At 48.2% G+C, this 19,520-nt stretch overlaps 1 protein-coding gene across 1 annotated transcript; it reads left to right on the top strand.

The window, feature by feature from the left end:
• Positions 1 to 3,575: 3,575 nt before the first annotated feature.
• Positions 3,576 to 5,951, top strand: LOC123749656 (dynein heavy chain-like). The gene has a single exon (XM_045731780.2). It carries the CDS (start codon positions 3,576 to 3,578, stop codon positions 5,949 to 5,951), a length of 2,376 nt encoding a protein of 791 aa, XP_045587736.2.
• Positions 5,952 to 19,520: the final 13,569 nt, after the last annotated feature.

The following is a 19,520-nucleotide window of genomic DNA, read 5'->3' as shown; positions in this document are numbered from 1 at the left end:
TCTATTGCTCTAAAGTTGAAGTCCCCCAGTATCAACAGCCGTGATTTATCTTTATCTGCTTGTACAATAATATCTCTCATGACCATTATGAGGCCCTCTCGTTTGTCATCCAGTTCTTCCTTTGTCCATGTGTTGCTTGCTGGTGGGCTGTAGGTATTTACAATTATCAGCTTATCATCCTGATTCCAGACCTGCAATGCCATTATGTCAATATCTCGAGGGTTTTCAAATATTAACTCTTTTACCTTCAGGTGTTTTTTCACCAGTACAGCCACTCCTCCTCCCTTCCTAGTTTTCCTGTCACGTCTCCAAACTGAATAGCCTCTTGGGAATACGACTTCATTTATTATATTTCCTTCAAGTTTCGTCTCTGATAATGCAACAATATCTGGGACCCTAAGCTGGATTATATCTTGCAACTCCAAAGTTTTTGACCTTACTCCATCTATGTTGGTATATACAATTTTCAGGAACATGTTCCCTTTTCCTTTGCTCTTTACTCCCCCTTCCACTACTGATCTTGTTGCTTTGTTTTTATGTACCATTTCACAAGCTTTCCAGTCCCTGTCACTTTGTAAAAAAAAACATTTCTGTCTTCTTCATTTCTATCCCCATTTAGACGTTTTGCCTCAATTAGGTTCATTTTCAGTTTTTCTCTGTCTTCCTTGGAGAGGTCTTGTCTTATTGACCAAAATTTGCCAACCTCATCACTCTGCAGTTTCCTGGCATTTTTTAGCACTTCCATCATGTTTTTCACTCCATTAAACGTCACCCTTAAGGGGCGGTTCTTTTCTTTCTCATATTTTCCTATTCTTCTAAAATCACTGACATTTTCCTTTGAGCCTTCTCCTAAACCTACTATTTTCTCTATGATTTTCATCTCTTCTGCCGCTCGGTCCACCCTAGATGAAATTTCCTTCTCTAAACATCCAAAAATGATTATGGACTTAGTTCTATCTGCAGTGTTTTGTACCAGTTTACTGTTGGTAACCAATTCTTTCCTAATTGCTTGCCTAATTTCTGCTTCTTGTTGGTCATTTCTGGTTTTGACTTCCGAACACACTTCTTTGATAGTCTCTTTCTCTTTTACAACTTCAGCATATGTCGCTTTTATTTCTTCTTTATACTTTTCTAGTTCTTTATTCACCTCCTCTATGTGAGTTGTTAGTGAAGTTTCCCGTTGGAGATCCTTACCTAACTCTATGTTAGCCCTTAGGCTTGCTTGGAGTTGTTCACCATATGAGTCTATTTTCTTGTGTGTGTGTGTGTGTGTGTGTGTGTGTGTGTGTGTGTGTGTGTGTGTTTGTTTACATTGGCTTGTTATGGTGAGGAAGGGGGGGGGGGGCTAGTCAGTGGCGGTGTAATGTAACATACAGGTGAGAGAAACTAGAACCAAGCTGAGGCTCTTGAGCTACTTTTTCGTATTTTAACTTAAGTTCAAAGCTAATTATTATATAAAAAACACTGTATACCTTATATGACTGACTTTGAGAGGCACTCACCCCGTAGTAAGCATCCCACAGCACAATTAGGTGATTTATGAAGTGGTGTCCGCCTTAATTGTTGACGTCCCCGCCAGAGGTCCTCCCACGTGGTGGTCCAAGTTCTTCCCTTCTCCTCCCGCTCAGCCCGCCACTGTCTTGCCACAATCCCGTTCTTTTTCATTTTTTTTTCATTTTTAACGTTATAAGAATTCACTATGTTGCGTTATCACTGCGTTGCTGTACCCTTCATATGACCAAAAATTATGTTTTGGGCTCACTGGTACGTAAATATCCCGAGAATATTGAATTCGCGTACCGCCGTCCTACACCCGTCGCCGTCCGACTGACGGCGACGGGCGTCGTAATGGGTGACGGGTGACGAGTAATTCGCGGCCGCCATCCTACACCTGTCATCACACCAGTGGTGTCACCAGTACTGTTGTGTGGTGCCAATGGTGTCACCGGTACTGTAGTGTGTTGCCAACGGTGCCACCGGTACTGTGGTGTTCAGTAATCACCAGGATTACAGAAGTACTCGTCCTGGACGCGGAGGTAACACACTCACACACAGCAGCCGAGTCCACCCCTTGTCTCATGACTTCTTACTATGGTCCACTATCGACTTGAGAATGGTCCAGGACGGACCGAAACGTCTTCGTCCCTTCACTTTCTAGTGTGTGTGGTTTGGTCAACATATTTCAGCCACGTTATTGTGACTCCTCGTCTGCATTTGGTCCACTTATGAAGCTATATTCGCGCTCGTTGTCATCTGCCACAATGCCTTCCTCCTCTGTGTCACCAGACACGACGTTTGCTCCACTCGTGTGTTCTGAGGACGTTGTCTGCCACTGTAGCACCCACTCGCCTGGTAGAGCATAAGACATAACTCGAGCAAGTCGGAAATTGGCCCGTTAAGACTCGATCCTTAGTTGAGGGGTTTGAGCTACGAGGAAACATTGAGGAAACCTCCCCTCACCTCGCTTAAGATATATATATATATATATATATATATATATATATATATATATATATATATATATATATATATATATATATATATATATATATATATATATATATATATATATATATATACATATATATATATATATATATATATATATATATATATATATATATATATATATATATATATATATATATATATATATATATATATATGTCGTACCTAGTAGCCAGAACTCACTTCTCAGCCTACTATGCAAGGCCCAATTTGCCTAATAAGCCAAGTTTTCATGAATTAATTGTTTTTCGACTACCTAAACTACCTAACCTAACCTAACCTAACTTTTTCCGCCACCTAACCTAACCTAACCTATAAAGATAGGTTAGGTTAGGTTAGGTAGGGTTGGTTAGGTTTGGTCATATATCTACGTTAATTTAAACTCCAATAAAAAAAAATTGACCTCATACATAATGAAATGGGTAGCTTTATCATTTCATAAGAAAAAAATTAGAGAAAATATATTAATTCAGGAAAACTTGGCTTATTAGGCAAATCGGGCCTTGCATAGTAGGCGGATAAGTGCGTTCTGGCTATTAGGTACGACATATGTCTATATATATATATATATATATATATATATATATATATATATATATATATATATATATATATATATATATATATATATATATAAATATATATATATATATATATATATATATATATATATATATATATATATATATATATATATATATATATATATATATATATATATATATATATATATGGGGTCAGAGCATTAAACTGCTTATGGGTTTATGGGAACTGGGGAACTGCCGGACAACACAACAAACGCACCTGTGACAGGTACATGTATGACAGGTACATATAATAAGTACATACCAAGAAGCAGTCACATGTTCTGATTTGAGTCATGTGTCAGTGAACCAAATACTGTACTGGCAACCTTTCTGCTCCAGTATACCGTCGCGAGCCCTTAAAGGGGAACGTCCTGGGAACACTCATATATGTGGAAGAGTTGCTCCTGGAACTATCTATCTTGGCATGGAAGCAACAATGCATTCACATGGAAGCAACGATACGTGCTCCTGGATGCAATAATGCACGTGCTTATACAAGCAACGCTGCACGTGCTTATACAAGCAACGCTGCACGTGCCTGTACAAGCAACGCTGCACGTGCCTGTACAAGCAACGTGTTTGCACGTGTCTGTACAAGCAACGCTGCACGTGCCTGTACAAGCAACGCAGCACGTGCCTGTACAAGCAACGCTGCACGTGCCTGTACAAGCAACGCAGCACGTGCCTGTACAAGCAACGCTGCACGTGCCTGTACAAGCAACGCAGCACGTGCCTGTACAAGCAACGCTGCACGTGCCTGTACAAGCAACGCTGCACGTGCCTGTACAAGCAACGTGTTTGCACGTGTTTGTACAAGCAACGCTGCACGTGTCTGTACAAGCAACGCTGCACGTACCTGTACAAGCAACGCAGCACGTGCCTGTACAAGCAACGCTGCACGTGTCTGTACAAGCAACGCAGCACGTGTCTGTACAAGCAACGCTGCACGTGCCTGTACAAGCAACGCTGCACGTTCCTGTACAAGCAACGTGTTTGCACGTGTCTGTACAAGCAACGCTGGACGTGTCTGTACAAGCAACGCAGCACGTGCCTGTACAAGCAACGCTGCACGTGCCTGTACAAGCAACGCAGCACGTGCCTGTACAAGCAACGCTGCACGTGCCTGTACAAGCAACGCAGCACGTGCCTGTACAAGCAACGCTGCACGTGCCTGTACAAGCAACGTGTTTGCACGTGTCTGTACAAGCAACGATTTACGTGCCTGTACAAGCAACGCTGCACGTGCCTGTACAAGCAACGCAGCACGTGCCTGTACAAGCAACGCTGCACGTGCCTGTACAAGCAACGCAGCACGTGCCTGTACAAGCAACGCTGCACGTGTCTGTACAAGCAACGATGCACGTGTCTGTACAAGCAACGCTGCACGTGCCTGTACAAGCAACGCTGCACGTGCCTGTACAAGCAACGCAGCACGTGCCTGTACAAGCAACGTGTTTGCACGTGTCTGTACAAGCAACGCTGCACGTGCCTGTACAAGCAACGCAGCACGTGCCTGTACAAGCAACGCTGCACGTGCCTGTACAAGCAACGCTGCACGTGTCTGTACAAGCAACGCTGCACTTGCCTGTACAAGCAACGCAGTACGTGCCTGTACAAGCAACGCTGCACGTGCCTGTACAAGCAACGCAGCACGTGCCTGTACAAGCAACGCTGCACGTGCCTGTACAAGCAACGTGTTTGCACGTGTCTGTACAAGCAACGCTGCACGTGCCTGTACAAGCAACGCTGCACGTGCCTGTACAAGCAACGCAGCACGTGCCTGTACAAGCAACGTGTTTGCACGTGTCTGTACAAGCAACGCTGCACGTGCCTGTACAAGCAACGCTGCACGTGCCTGTACAAGCAACGCTGCACGTGTCTGTACAAGCATCGCTGCACGTGCCTATACAAGCAACGCTGCACGTGCCTGTACAAGCAACGCAGCACGTGCCTGTACAAGCAACGCTGCACGTGCCTGTACAAGCAACGCTGCACGTGCCTGTACAAGCAACGCAGCACGTGTCTGTACAAGCAACGCAGCACGTGCCTGTACAAGCAACGCTGCACGTTCCTGTACAAGCAACGCTGCACGTGTCTGTACAAGCAACGCAGCACGTGCCTGTACAAGCAACGCTGCACGTTCCTGTACAAGCAACGTGTTTGTCCGTGTCTGTACAAGCAACGCTGCACGTGTCTGTACAAGCAACGATGCACGTGCCTGTACAAGCAACGCTGCACGTGCCTGAACAAGCAACGCTGCACGAGCCTGTACTAGCAACGCTGCACGTGTCTGTACAAGCAACGCAGCAGGTGCCTGTACAAGCAACGCAGCACGTGCCTGTACAAGCAACGCTGCACGTGTCTGTACAAGCAACGCTGCACGTGCCTGTACAATCAACGCTGCACGTGTCTGTACAAGCAACGCAGCACGTACCTGTACAAGCAACGCAGCACGTGCCTGTACAAGCAACGCAGCACGTGCCTGTACAAGCAACGCTGCACGTGCTTGTACAAGCAACGCAGCACGTGCCTGTACAAGCAACGATGCACGTGTCTGTAGAAGCATCGCTGCACGTGCCTGTACAAGCAACGCAGCACGTGTCTGTACAAGCAACGCAGCACGTGCCTGTACAAGCAACGCAGCACGTGCCTGTACAAGCAACGCTGCACGTGCCTGTACAAGCAACGCTGCACGTGTCTGTACAAGCAACGTGTTTGCACGTGTCTGTACAAGCAACGCTGCACGTGTCTGTACAAGCAACGCTGCACGTGTCTGTACAAGCAACGCTGCACTTGCCTGTACAAGCAACGTGTTTGCACGTGTCTGTACAAGCAACGCTGCACGTGCCTGTATAAGCAACGCTGCACGTGCCTGTCCAAGCAACGCTGCACGTGTCCGTACAAGCAACGCTGCACGTGCCTGTATAAGCAACGCTGCACGTGCCTGTACAAGCAACGCTGCACGTGCCTGTACAAGCAACGCTGCACGTGTCTGTACAAGCAACGCTGCACGTGCCTGTACAAGCAACGCTGCACGTGTCTGCACAAGCAACGATGCACGTGCCTGTACAAGCAACGCTGCACGTGTCTGTACAAGCAACGCTGCACGTGCCTGTACAAGCAACGCTGCACGTGCCTGTACAAGCAACGCAGCACGTGCCTGTACAAGCAACGCTGCACGTGCCTGTACAAGCAACGCAGCACGTGCCTGTACAAGCAACGCAGCACGTGCCTGTACAAGCAACGCAGCACGTGTCTGTACAAGCAACGCAGCACGTGCCTGTACAAGCAACGCTGCACGTGTCTGTACAAGCAACGCAGCACGTGCCTGTACAAGCAACGCAGCGCGTGCCTGTACAAGCAACGCAGCACGTGCCTGTACAAGCAACGCTGCACGTGCCTGTACAAGCAACGCAGCACGTGCCTGTACAAGCAACGCAGCACGTGTCTGTACAAGCAACGCAGCACGTGCCTGTACAAGCAACGCTGCACGTGTCTGTACAAGCAACGCTGCACGTGCCTGTACAAGCAACGCTGCACGTGTCTGTACAAGCAACGCTGCACGTGCCTGTACAAGCAACGCTGCAGTGCCTGTTCAAGCATCGCTGCACGTGCCTGTACAAGCAACGCTGCACGTGTCTGTACAAGCAACGTGTTTGCACGTGTCTGTACAAGCAACGCTGCACGTGTCTGTACAAGCAACGCTGCACGTGTCTGTACAAGCAACGCTGCACTTGCCTGTACAAGCAACGTGTTTGCACGTGTCTGTACAAGCAACGCTGCACGTGCCTGTATAAGCAACGCTGCACGTGCCTGTCCAAGCAACGCTGCACGTGTCCGTACAAGCAACGCTGCACGTGCCTGTATAAGCAACGCTGCACGTGCCTGTACAAGCAACGCTGCACGTGCCTGTACAAGCAACGCTGCACGTGTCTGTACAAGCAACGCTGCACGTGCCTGTACAAGCAACGCTGCACGTGTCTGCACAAGCAACGATGCACGTGCCTGTACAAGCAACGCTGCACGTGTCTGTACAAGCAACGCTGCACGTGCCTGTACAAGCAACGCTGCACGTGCCTGTACAAGCAACGCAGCACGTGCCTGTACAAGCAACGCTGCACGTGCCTGTACAAGCAACGCAGCACGTGCCTGTACAAGCAACGCAGCACGTGCCTGTACAAGCAACGCAGCACGTGTCTGTACAAGCAACGCAGCACGTGCCTGTACAAGCAACGCTGCACGTGTCTGTACAAGCAACGCAGCACGTGCCTGTACAAGCAACGCAGCACGTGTCTGTACAAGCAACGCAGCAGGTGCCTGTACAAGCAACGCAGCACGTGTCTGTACAAGCAACGCAGCGCGTGCCTGTACAAGCAACGCAGCACGTGCCTGTACAAGCAACGCTGCACGTGCCTGTACAAGCAACGCAGCACGTGCCTGTACAAGCAACGCAGCACGTGTCTGTACAAGCAACGCAGCACGTGCCTGTACAAGCAACGCTGCACGTGTCTGTACAAGCAACGCTGCACGTGCCTGTACAAGCAACGCTGCACGTGTCTGTACAAGCAACGCTGCACGTGCCTGTACAAGCAACGCTGCAGTGCCTGTTCAAGCATCGCTGCACGTGCCTGTACAAGCAACGCTGCACGTGTCTGTACAAGCAACGCTGCACGTGCCTGTACAAGCAACGCTGCACGTGTCTGTACAAGCAACGCTGCACGTGCCTGTACAAGCAACGCTGCACGTGTCTGTACAAGCAACGCTGCACGTGCCTGTACAAGCAACGCTGCACGTGTCTGTTCAAGCATCGCTGCACGTGTCTGTACAAGCAACGCTGCACGTGCCTGTACAAGCAACGCTGCACGTGTCTGTACAAGCATCGCTGCACGTGCCTGTACAAGCAACGCTGCACGTGTCTGTACAAGCAACGCTGCACGTGCCTGTACAAGCAACGATGCACGTGGAGAAGCCACGTGCTTCGTTGAAGCCCTGAGGTTACCCTGTGCCTTCCCTTGATGGACCATGTGGTTGGGTTGCAAGGGTTCTACTGCTCCGGCTGCGTTATACTCACACCCGGTTTCATCATTGACTTACATCCGGCTTCGTCTTTGACTCGCCCTTCTGCACCTCTCCATACCCTGGCCGCTTACTTCCTTGAATGTCTCCCACGTTCCCAGTAGTGACTATAACTACACACGTGGAGTAACTTCACCTCTTTTACAACTGCATCTTTAATTAGGGAAGCTCTACAGCGCCATAATTGTACTCGAACCAGAACCAATGCCCTTAACTGCTTAAACTTGTCATGCGCGGTGACTCTGTTGTCGCTGACGAGTGTGGGTGTCGTAAAGATCTTCGGTCCATTTACTATGGTCAGAATATTTTGATGTCATAACTGATGATCCCACTGCCACTGATGGTCCCACTGTTACTGATGATCCCATTGCCACTGATGCTTTATACACGCGTGAACACCTTGTTGACTGTAGGTGTGAGATTTTTCATCATAATATTCTAGTATTACATCGTCAACTTTAAACTGAAAGTCTAGATGGGCCTCCTGAGGAAGCACCTGCTTAGCTAACACGCTAAGTGTAGTAAGCAGCTCATTCAGCACTCTAGGGACCATAGAAAAAATGACTAGGTGCGAGCAAACGCCGAGACCTCAAAAAGTTTGAAATCTCTTATCCTAAGCCGTCGACCTTCGTCATTCGCTATACCGAATCTAATGAGTCACAGATTCTCTCGAGATATTTTGTTGTGTGGTGCTATGAAGTCAGCTCGGGGTGTAACGAAAGACAGCGTTCAACTTAACAAAACAGTTTATTCAACAAAGTACTAACTACTACAACAACAACGAAAAATGTAACAACTGTTATATTAGCTTACAGCTGAATTTGTTTCGAGGTCGCTTGGGTCCTGGTCCTCACAATGGCGACACACGGGTCGCCCACAAAATCGCTATAGGACTGCCTCTCAAGGCTTCTTCCAGTCCTGACTTGAGCACTTTAAATCGTCCTCAGGCTTCACACATAAATGCCTGCTTGATTACCTCCTTGATTATATATATATATATATATATATATATATATATATATATATATATATATATATATATATATATATATATATATATATATATATATATATATATATATATATATATATATATATATATATATATATATATATATATATATATATATATATATATATATATATATATATATATATATATATATATATATATATATATATATATATATATATATATATATATATATATATATATATATATATATATATATATATATATATATATATATATATATATATATATATATATATATATATATATATATATATATATATATATATATATATATATATATATATATATATATATATATATATATATATATATATATATATATATATATATATATATATATATATATATATATATATATATATATATATATATATATATATATATATATATATATATATATATATTGTCACGTGGGGGTGGGCGGTCCGGGGCTCTGCTAACACTCGGCTGCTAGGGGCTCAAAGGGCCCAAATACTCAGCCCCTCCGACTCCCTGGATTCACCGGAGTCTCCTTGGTCACACAAGATAGGACCAACAATGCCCACCTCCGCAGGTCTTTGCTTCCACCACAAAGGGGTGCCACTGATTCACCCTGGAAGCCCTTCAGTCAACCACGGGGAAACTGCTGCTAACAGTTCCGGCCTAGACCCGTGGGGGAGTGAAGGAAGACTCAGGCTTACCTATAACCATAACCTCCCTGAGTCTTGCCTGCCAGACAAAAAAAAGGTTGCAGGAACTCCTTTCCCGCCTGTCTTCTCTATCTTCCTCTTAGCAAGGTCGCCAGCTGGGTTATTATATCTGCACCCCAGCAATGCAGTTCAGTGGGTGTATCATATATCGTTTGTAGCCAGAAATGTATGCTCATAGAGAAATATCACAAATGGAGGCACACTCAAACACAGTAATAAAATGTGTGGATTTACTGACGCAAATTACATGAACACACACACACAATCACAAGTAATACATGAATATGGGAATATGGATAATAAGTCTGGAGATCGTCAGCCTCTTCTTCCACGACCTCCAACACTCCTTCAAATGGGCAGGAAGACCGGAGTCTCACACTCTCACAGGAGGGCCTCTTCACCACGTCGGCACCTCTTCTTCCCTGTCCTGCCATCCATACACACTGTCCTCTCTGACAGTCCTGGACACAAGCTGCCTTGCAGCCTACTCTACTATTAAAGTAATAAAGTCTTGCTGCCACATACACGAGTAAATATTGTGGCCTAACTAGCCTACTCATACAAGGGGTAATGGGAGGGAAAAATGATCTACCTTACACTCCTGGCTCACGACGCCTGTCCCTCGATGGTGTGAGGTTCCCACGCTTCCTTGGGTCGATCCTCGACGATCCAGGGCGTTCCACAGGTCCTCAGGTGTCGTGAAGCCTTCGCGTCGTCGCCGTTCCAATCCCTGAGATTCAGCTGCCCCAATCCTGGTTCATCGATGGGCGCTGAGCTAATCACTATTTTTTCCCCACACTCGCCTCTCCCACAGGGCGTCGCTCCTTGTCCTAGGCACGGTGTCGTCCTTCAAGGATTCTCAGTGGATGTGACCCCAGTCACAGCTAGCTTGCTCGCCCACCTTCCAGACCTCAACGTCCAGCCAGCGGCGCCGCCCAGCGTCGTCGCCGACTATTTTCCAAGTTTGGGCACTTCTCTGCTCACTGAACTTGGTTCCTCTTTTGCTTCCCAGAAGCGCAGGGTCTCCAATAACGGTGGTAGGCTGCGCAGGCCAGCTCAATCCACTGAACAAGGCTTGCAGAGCCTCCAATCCCTGAGAGCAGACCGAGGCGCGTCCTGTCGCTTCCACGGTCAGTACAACTCTGACGTTGGCGCCGCCCGGGGCACTCGGTGACGTCATGGCGGGCCCTGATTTGTCGCCCGCGACCTACGTCGGCCAATCCGCGATCGGCTTGTCTCCCTTCCAAAAGGTCATATCTGCCGTAGGGGATACTGTTTCATTTTATAACAGGGCGCCAATTTTCCTTTATTTACAACTTATAATATAACTTCCATGCCTTAACTGGCAGCCGGTCTGGTCGCCACATATATCATTAGACTCCCTGAACCTCAGAGAATCAGTAGGGAGAGCTGATATGACTCTTTAAGCCGGCAAACGAAAGAAATAGGAGAGGGCACTGTAACATACCCCTCCCCTTAAAATAAGAGTCATATCGGAAGAGCAGCACTCAAGAGGGCAATCTATACTCTTGCTCCCTCCGTTCCTGAAGTGTCACTCCTCCAGTTGGCGATGTGGCTCGTTCCACCTTGCCAGTCACTTGTCTCATTATATCTCCACCTCGCATAGGACCGGGTGTGATGGGTGTTCCCTGAACACCTACAAGAAATCCTCTCTCCGTGGCTACGAGTGTACTCCCACGGCTCGTTACCACTGTAAGATTCAGTGCATGCAGCGCCTCCACCGCGTCGTGCACTCCGAGATAGTCTTGCATTTCCATTGCGTCCTACAGGTACTCCATGTTTCCTCCCATGATCTCCTCTTCGCCAATCTTCTCTCTTCTCGGTTCCTCTTCTCCCGTAGGTGCGTTGTCTCCTCACAGTGGCACTTGTAACCTGTACTCCATCCAGCAGCTCCCTCTCTTCCACACTAGGCTTTTGCGATGGCCCAATGCCCCTCTGGTTAGGCTGGCGCCTACCCTGGGAGTACCTATTCCCTGCTTTCTTCGTATTGCCTTTCCTATACCACTCGCTCCTTCGTTCCCGACGAACATCTTCACTCCTCCATGAGATTTTCTTCCCTGCAGACGTCTTCTTCGGTTCGTGGTTGGGCTCTTCCACCTCCCTGTGGCTCACCTCACTACGGTGGTTCGTCTTGCACCTACCACTATTCATCTGGCCGGCATAGGGTGCCTTGCGTCGTGGCTCCTCCACTCTGCCCCTCACTGCCGTTCGCTCATCCACTGAGCTTACTTTATTCACGTTTCTGTATGGAGGGAGTGCGGTCTGCAGCCTCTTCACCGCCCCAGGCGTTTGTACAGCTGCTCCTCGCCACTCCTCCACACGCATCATCAGGCTTAGTCGGAGGTCCCCGTCGGGGTTTTCCACAACCTCCGACGACCTCTCTGCACTCTCGCCCTCGTTGTCGTCGTCTCTGGCGACGTTTTCCCTGGCGAAGTCGGCTTCCTCACGACCATCTGGAACGACCGATACCTCACCTGGCAGGGTTGTACCGCTGCTTGCAACATAGGCACTCCTGGCCCAATCGGGTTGTATCCTGCCTCCTCCGAGGTCATTACCCAGCACCATCTGTACATGCTCTAGGGGTAACTTAGGGGCTACAGCTACTATAGCTTTCTCGACTCCGCAGTCGGCAATCAGCTGTACTTCGTGAAGTGGCAACCTGTATTCCTCCCCCACACTGCGTATCCTCACCACTCCCACAGGTGAATCATTAAATTCCTTGGGGAGAATACTCCTGGTCACCATACTTATGTCAGCACCCGTATCTCGAAGCACGGCAACCTCCACTGGGTCTGACTTTCCAAACTTCACGTTGGCCCCGAAAACGAAGGGATGTTCACCCAACTTCATTTCCCAACCATTCACGTTGGGTCCACTATAATATGGAGTGTGAACAAACACTCTCTCCTCTTCCAACATTAGTCCTACATTCCTTTGGTGCTCCTCACACCCGCGGGCATAATGTCCTCTCACACCACAGTTGTAGCATCGGCTGCCTCCCCTGGGCGGCCACTCGCCAGTCCCTCTGGCGGTACCACTTGCAGACGTCCCCTGGGTCCTCCTTGGACTCCTTGTCGTCGTATCCGGGACTGCAGCACTTGCTCCCGAGTTAGGTCCACTGCTCACAGCTTGGGGCTTCCTCCCTGCGTCTCTTGAGCTCTTGAACCACGTTACTTCATCGGGCACACTACTCTTGGGAGAGTCCCCACCCGTCCTCGCTCCTCCTGAACTCCTAAGGTTCCCTCCCGATCTGGGGTAAGGCGAGGGTCTGGGCGGCCCCTCCCTCCTGATATGTAGTGCCTCCTCCAGCATGTCGGCTCGATCCGCTGCAGCCTTCAGGTCCTTAATACCTGCTTCTCTCACCCTTACTCGCAACTCAGGATGGAGCACTGACATAAACTTCTCCATCACTATCAGTCGTTTGATATCATCCACCGACTCCGCTTCCTCCGCCTTCAACCATCGTAGGAATTTCCGTTCCATATCCCTGGCGGTCTCGGCGTAAGTCTTTCCCGACGCTCTTGTACACTCTCTGAACCGCTTCCGGTACATCTCCGGAGTCAGCCGGAATGAGTGGAGAACCGCATTCTTAATCGCGTCATAATTAGTACACTCCTCTAGGTCCAGCATGTTATAGGCTTCCCGGGCCTCACCAGTCAACCTGCCCTGGACCAGAGCAGCCCAATCATCTTCCGGCCACTCCTTCAGAGTCGCTATCCGTTCAAAGTGTTCGAAGAACGCCTCAGCTTCTTGTGGTTCGAACGTAGGTAAGTCACGTTCCCTTACCTTGAGGTCATCCCGCCGTGCAGGTAGTGAGGGCAGACCACGTTCAACGCGACGCATTTCGACTTCTTTCTTTGCCTTTATCTCCTCCAGTCGCAGTTGTCTCTCTCCTTCTTCTCGCTGCAGCCGAGCTTCTCGCTCCTCTCGCTGCAGCTGCAGCCGTGCTTCTCGCTCACCTCGCTGCAGCTCAGCTGCACGTTCCTCTCGCTGCAGCTCAGCTGCACGTTCCTCTCGCTGCAGCTCAGCCGCACGTTCCTCTCGCTGCAGCTCAGCCGCACGTTCCTCTCGCTGCAGCTCAGCCGCACGTTCCTCTCGCTGCATTTGCGCTTCTCTCTCCTCTCGTCGCAGCTGGGCTTCCAGTTGCATCTTCATTATTTCCAGTTGCAGGCTCCTCTTACTACAGCTGGACCTTCCACTGCTCCCATGTTCACTGTGAATTCTCTCCACACTGGTAGGCGCTTGGGGAGGCCCTAGTCGGGACGGTTCACCTTGCGACGGCTCTCCTCGGGACAGCTCCTCTTGAGATGGCTCCTCTCCCGTCGCTTCCTCTCGAGCTGTGAGCTGTGCCATGATCTCTATCCTTCGCTCCGCTACCTTAGTCGTCCTCAACCTGATCCCAAAGTGGTTTGCCACTTGTTGGAGCTGGGCCTTGGTACACTCTTCCAAAATTCTCTCGTCCCTTGTGTCAATAAATTTCTTTACTTTGTCCTCCTCTATCTCTATATCATTGAGCATACACGACAGCACAGACAAGTTAGTAGGCACTAATTTCACCGTTTCAGTCCCTTAGCCGGTTGAGTAACAGTACCACCGAATTCACTGGCCACACTGTATTAGTACCCTGGCAACACTTGTCTTGAAATTTGGTCCACACTGTAGCTTGCTCCACGCTTCCTGGCGAGGTTCCCAGTTCTTGGCTACTGGGGTTCGAATCCTGGCAAGGTCGCCAGTTCTCTTGTCACGTGGGGGTGGGCGGTCCGGGGCTCTGCTAACACTCGGCTGCTAGGGGCTCAAAGGCCCCAAATACTCAGCCCCTCCGACTCCCTGGATTCACCGGAGTCTCCTTGGTCACACAAGATAGGACCAACAATGCCCACCTCCGCAGGTCTTTGCTTCCACCACAAAGGGGTGCCACTGATTCACCCTGGAAGCCCTTCAGTCAACCACGGGGAAACTGCTGCTAACAGTTCCGGCCTAGACCCGTGGGGGAGTGAAGGAAGACTCAGGCTTACCTATAACCATAACCTCCCTGAGTCTTGCCTGCCAGACAAAAAAAAGGTTGCAGGAACTCCTTTCCCGCCTGTCTTCTCTATCTTCCTCTTAGCAAGGTCGCCAGCTGGGTTATTATATCTGCACCCCAGCAATGCAGTTCAGTGGGTGTATCATATATCGTTTGTAGCCAGAAATGTATGCTCATAGAGAAATATCACAAATGGAGGCACACTCAAACACAGTAATAAAATGTGTGGATTTACTGACGCAAATTACATGAACACACACACACAATCACAAGTAATACATGAATATGGGAATATGGATAATAAGTCTGGAGATCGTCAGCCTCTTCTTCCACGACCTCCAACACTCCTTCAAATGGGCAGGAAGACCGGAGTCTCACACTCTCACAGGAGGGCCTCTTCACCACGTCGGCACCTCTTCTTCCCTGTCCTGCCATCCATACACACTGTCCTCTCTGACAGTCCTGGACACAAGCTGCCTTGCAGCCTACTCTACTATTAAAGTAATAAAGTCTTGCTGCCACATACACGAGTAAATATTGTGGCCTAACTAGCCTACTCATACAAGGGGTAATGGGAGGGAAAAATGATCTACCTTACACTCCTGGCTCACGACGCCTGTCCCTCGATGGTGTGAGGTTCCCACGCTTCCTTGGGTCGATCCTCGACGATCCAGGGCGTTCCACAGGTCCTCAGGTGTCGTGAAGCCTTCGCGTCGTCGCCGTTCCAATCCCTGAGATTCAGCTGCCCCAATCCTGGTTCATCGATGGGCGCTGAGCTAATCACTATTTTTTCCCCACACTCGCCTCTCCCACAGGGCGTCGCTCCTTGTCCTAGGCACGGTGTCGTCCTTCAAGGATTCTCAGTGGATGTGACCCCAGTCACAGCTAGCTTGCTCGCCCACCTTCCAGACCTCAACGTCCAGCCAGCGGCGCCGCCCAGCGTCGTCGCCGACTATTTTCCAAGTTTGGGCACTTCTCTGCTCACTGAACTTGGTTCCTCTTTTGCTTCCCAGAAGCGCAGGGTCTCCAATAACGGTGGTAGGCTGCGCAGGCCAGCTCAATCCACTGAACAAGGCTTGCAGAGCCTCCAATCCCTGAGAGCAGACCGAGGCGCGTCCTGTCGCTTCCACGGTCAGTACAACTCTGACGTTGGCGCCGCCCGGGGCACTCGGTGACGTCATGGCGGGCCCTGATTTGTCGCCCGCGACCTACGTCGGCCAATCCGCGATCGGCTTGTCTCCCTTCCAAAAGGTCATATCTGCCGTAGGGGATACTGTTTCATTTTATAACAGGGCGCCAATTTTCCTTTATTTACAACTTATAATATAACTTCCATGCCTTAACTGGCAGCCGGTCTGGTCGCCACATATATCATTAGACTCCCTGAACCTCAGAGAATCAGTAGGGAGAGCTGATATGACTCTTTAAGCCGGCAAACGAAAGAAATAGGAGAGGGCACCGTAACAATATATATATATATATATATATATATATATATATTATAATCTTTTCTCTGACCTCTCAATTAGATTAGATCTGGTATGTGGAATAACTCTCTGATAGGACACTCTCCATCAATCCCGCACACATACGCAACTCACAATTATAACATGAAACAGTGCAAAACACTTAGCACTGTTACAATCTCTCCCCCTCTCAACTCTCCCATTTCACCTCATGATCGTTGTCACCTTCTCCAACACTGCCACCAAAGCTACCTTTTACAACACCCGGGGTCAAATCCTATCACCAATTCCAAGTTTACTATATTAACAGATGTTAGATATTGCATTATAATAATGGCCGGCGGAACTGCATATGTATATATATATCTTATATAGGAATTACTAGAGTTACTAGCAAAACACCAACTTTAGTATCCACAAAATGAACGAATCTGTAATGATGAAAATGTTCCTGATGTTTCTCGCGGTCACTTCTGGAATTTATTTAATTTCTTCATTTGAAAATCATGTTTATGACGAGGGAAAAAGATTTGGACCTATAATTGGCTCTATCGTTGGACCCGTAAATGGACCCGTCATTGGTTCTATCGTTGGACCCGTAAATGGACCCGTCATTGGCTCTATCGTTGGACCCGTTAATGGACCCATCATTGGCTCCATCATTGGACCCGTTAATGGACCCGTCATTGGCTCCATCATTGGACCCGTTAATGGACCCATCATTGGCTCCATCATTGGACCCGTTAATGGACCCGTCATTGGCTCCATCATTGGACCCGTTAATGGACCCATCATTGGCTCCATCATTGGACCCGTTAATGGACCCGTCGTTGGCTCTGTCGTTAGTGAAGATAGTAAGATGGCGGTGATGACTGAAAGATTCTTAAAAATTCGTGCGTTGTTGATAATGGGCGGAGCTGTGGCAGGTTTGTTGATCATGAGCCGTTGGCCTCCTCACCACCCGCTAGATGATGAATGCAATGTGAAGGTAAGAGATTCCTCGAGTGGGGAGGAAACTGAAGCTTGTTCAAGTGGGGATGAAACTGAAGCTTGTTCAAGTGGGGATGAAACTGAAGCTTGTTCAAGTGGGGACGACACTGAAGCTTGTTCAAGTGGGGATGAAACTGAAGCTTGTTCAAGTGGGGACGACACTGAAGCTTGTTCAAGTGGGGATGAAACTGAAGCTTGTTCAAGTGGGGATGAAACTGAAGCTTGTTCAAGTGGGGAGGAAACTGAAGCTTGTTCAAGTGGGGATGAAACTGAAGCTTGTTCAAGTGGGGACGAAACTGAAGCTTGTTCAAGTGGGGATGAAACTGAAGCTTGTTCAAGTGGGGACGACACTGAAGCTTGTTCATGTGGGGATGAAATGGAAGCTTATTCAAGTGGGGATGAAACCGAAGCTTGTTCAAGTGGGGATGAAACTGAAGCTTGTTCAAGTGGGGATGAAACCGAAGCTTGTTCAAGTGGGGACGAAACGTTGACTTTCGACGAGTTACATTCGATAATCAATTACTTATGTCGTAGAGGTTACGATACCGATTGTAGTGATGGAGAAGATGAAGTTTGCTTGAGTGGAGACGAAACGGAAGCTTGTTCGAGTGGGGAAGAAACTGATGAAACGTTGACTTTCGACGAGTTACATTCGATAATCAATTACTTATGTCGTAGTGGTTACGATTGTAGTGATGATTTTAGTGGTTACGATTGTAGTGATTGTAGTGATGGAGAAGATGAAGTTTGCTTGAGTGGAGACGAAACTGATGAAATGTTGACTTTCGACGAGTTACATTGGATATTCAATTACTTATGCCGTAGTAGTTACGATACCGATTGTAGTGATGGAGAAGATGAAGTTTGATTGAGTGGGTACGAAACTGATGAAACGTTGACTTTCGAGGAGTTACATTGGATAATGTCCCAGGAGGTGGGCTGGGGCTCTGCTAGCAGTCGGCTGCTAAGGGGCTCAGAAGGCAGAATACTCAGCCCCTCCGACTCTTGGGACTCACCGGAGTCTCCTGGTCCCACAGAAGAGGACCAGTAATACCCACCACCGCAGGTCTTTGCCCCCACCACTAGGGGTGCCACTGATTCACCCTGGAAGCCCTTCAGTCAACCACGGGGAAACTGCCATTAGCAATTCCGGCCTAGACCCATGGAGAAGTGAAGGAAGACCCAGGCTTACCTTTCGACAATAACTTCCCCTGAGTCTTGCCTGCCAGACAAAAAGTTGCAGGAATTCCTTTCCCGCCTGCCTTCTCTATCTTCTTTTGACAAGGTCGCCAGATGGGTTGATACATCTGCACCCCAGCAGTGCAGTGGGTGTATTCTATACTGCTTGTTGCTTAATATTATAGTGGTGGGTTGGTGGTGTTGTCGTCGTTGATCCTTTTTTCTGGACAACCCAACCCACAACTCGGTAGAGTGCTTATACTTCACCAGATCACACTGGGCACGTCTGGCTCTTGGAGAGGGGCTCAACGTCACACGTTTAGGGGATGCGGCTCCAATACTTAGCCTCGTTGTCACATGTATACACCCACTCGAGCCGCTGTGACTCCCCACTTTATCCTTATGTGATCTGATCTCCTCAATCCCCCTTTGACTTATTAATTTTACGTCCTACCCTGTCCACAGCAGTGGTTCTTGGTTCTTTCTCTCTCTCTCCTTCTTTACTACTTCTTGGGAAGCCTCACTAGGACAAGGCCATACACCAGCAAATTTGAATACATTTACTGGACAAAGCACATACACAATACATACACACATACAATAATAATAATAATGAATCCTACACTCTATACTATTTCAGTCAGGTTGCACTCCAACACCATCAGAACTCTATCATCAGCTTACCAAGTGGTATCCTATCTTCTGATTCACCACTTGATACTATCTACCTCCTCAAGTCGATCAAGTCTTATACTACAATGTTGCACTATCAGCGAGAGAATATATATATAAACATGTACAAGGAAAATCAGCGTATGAATGCAATAACATATATATATATCAGTATAAATGTTCCTTGATACACAACAATGATCAATCGATCACTCTATCAGTCCTAGAACACATACATCTGTAGGTAATCCAGCCTACGTCTGTAACTCTATG

Source organism: Procambarus clarkii, chromosome 53, assembly GCF_040958095.1.
Source record: "Procambarus clarkii isolate CNS0578487 chromosome 53, FALCON_Pclarkii_2.0, whole genome shotgun sequence".
NCBI classification, from domain to species: Eukaryota; Metazoa; Arthropoda; class Malacostraca; order Decapoda; family Cambaridae; genus Procambarus; species Procambarus clarkii.
This window is presented reverse-complemented; position numbering and strand designations above follow the sequence as displayed.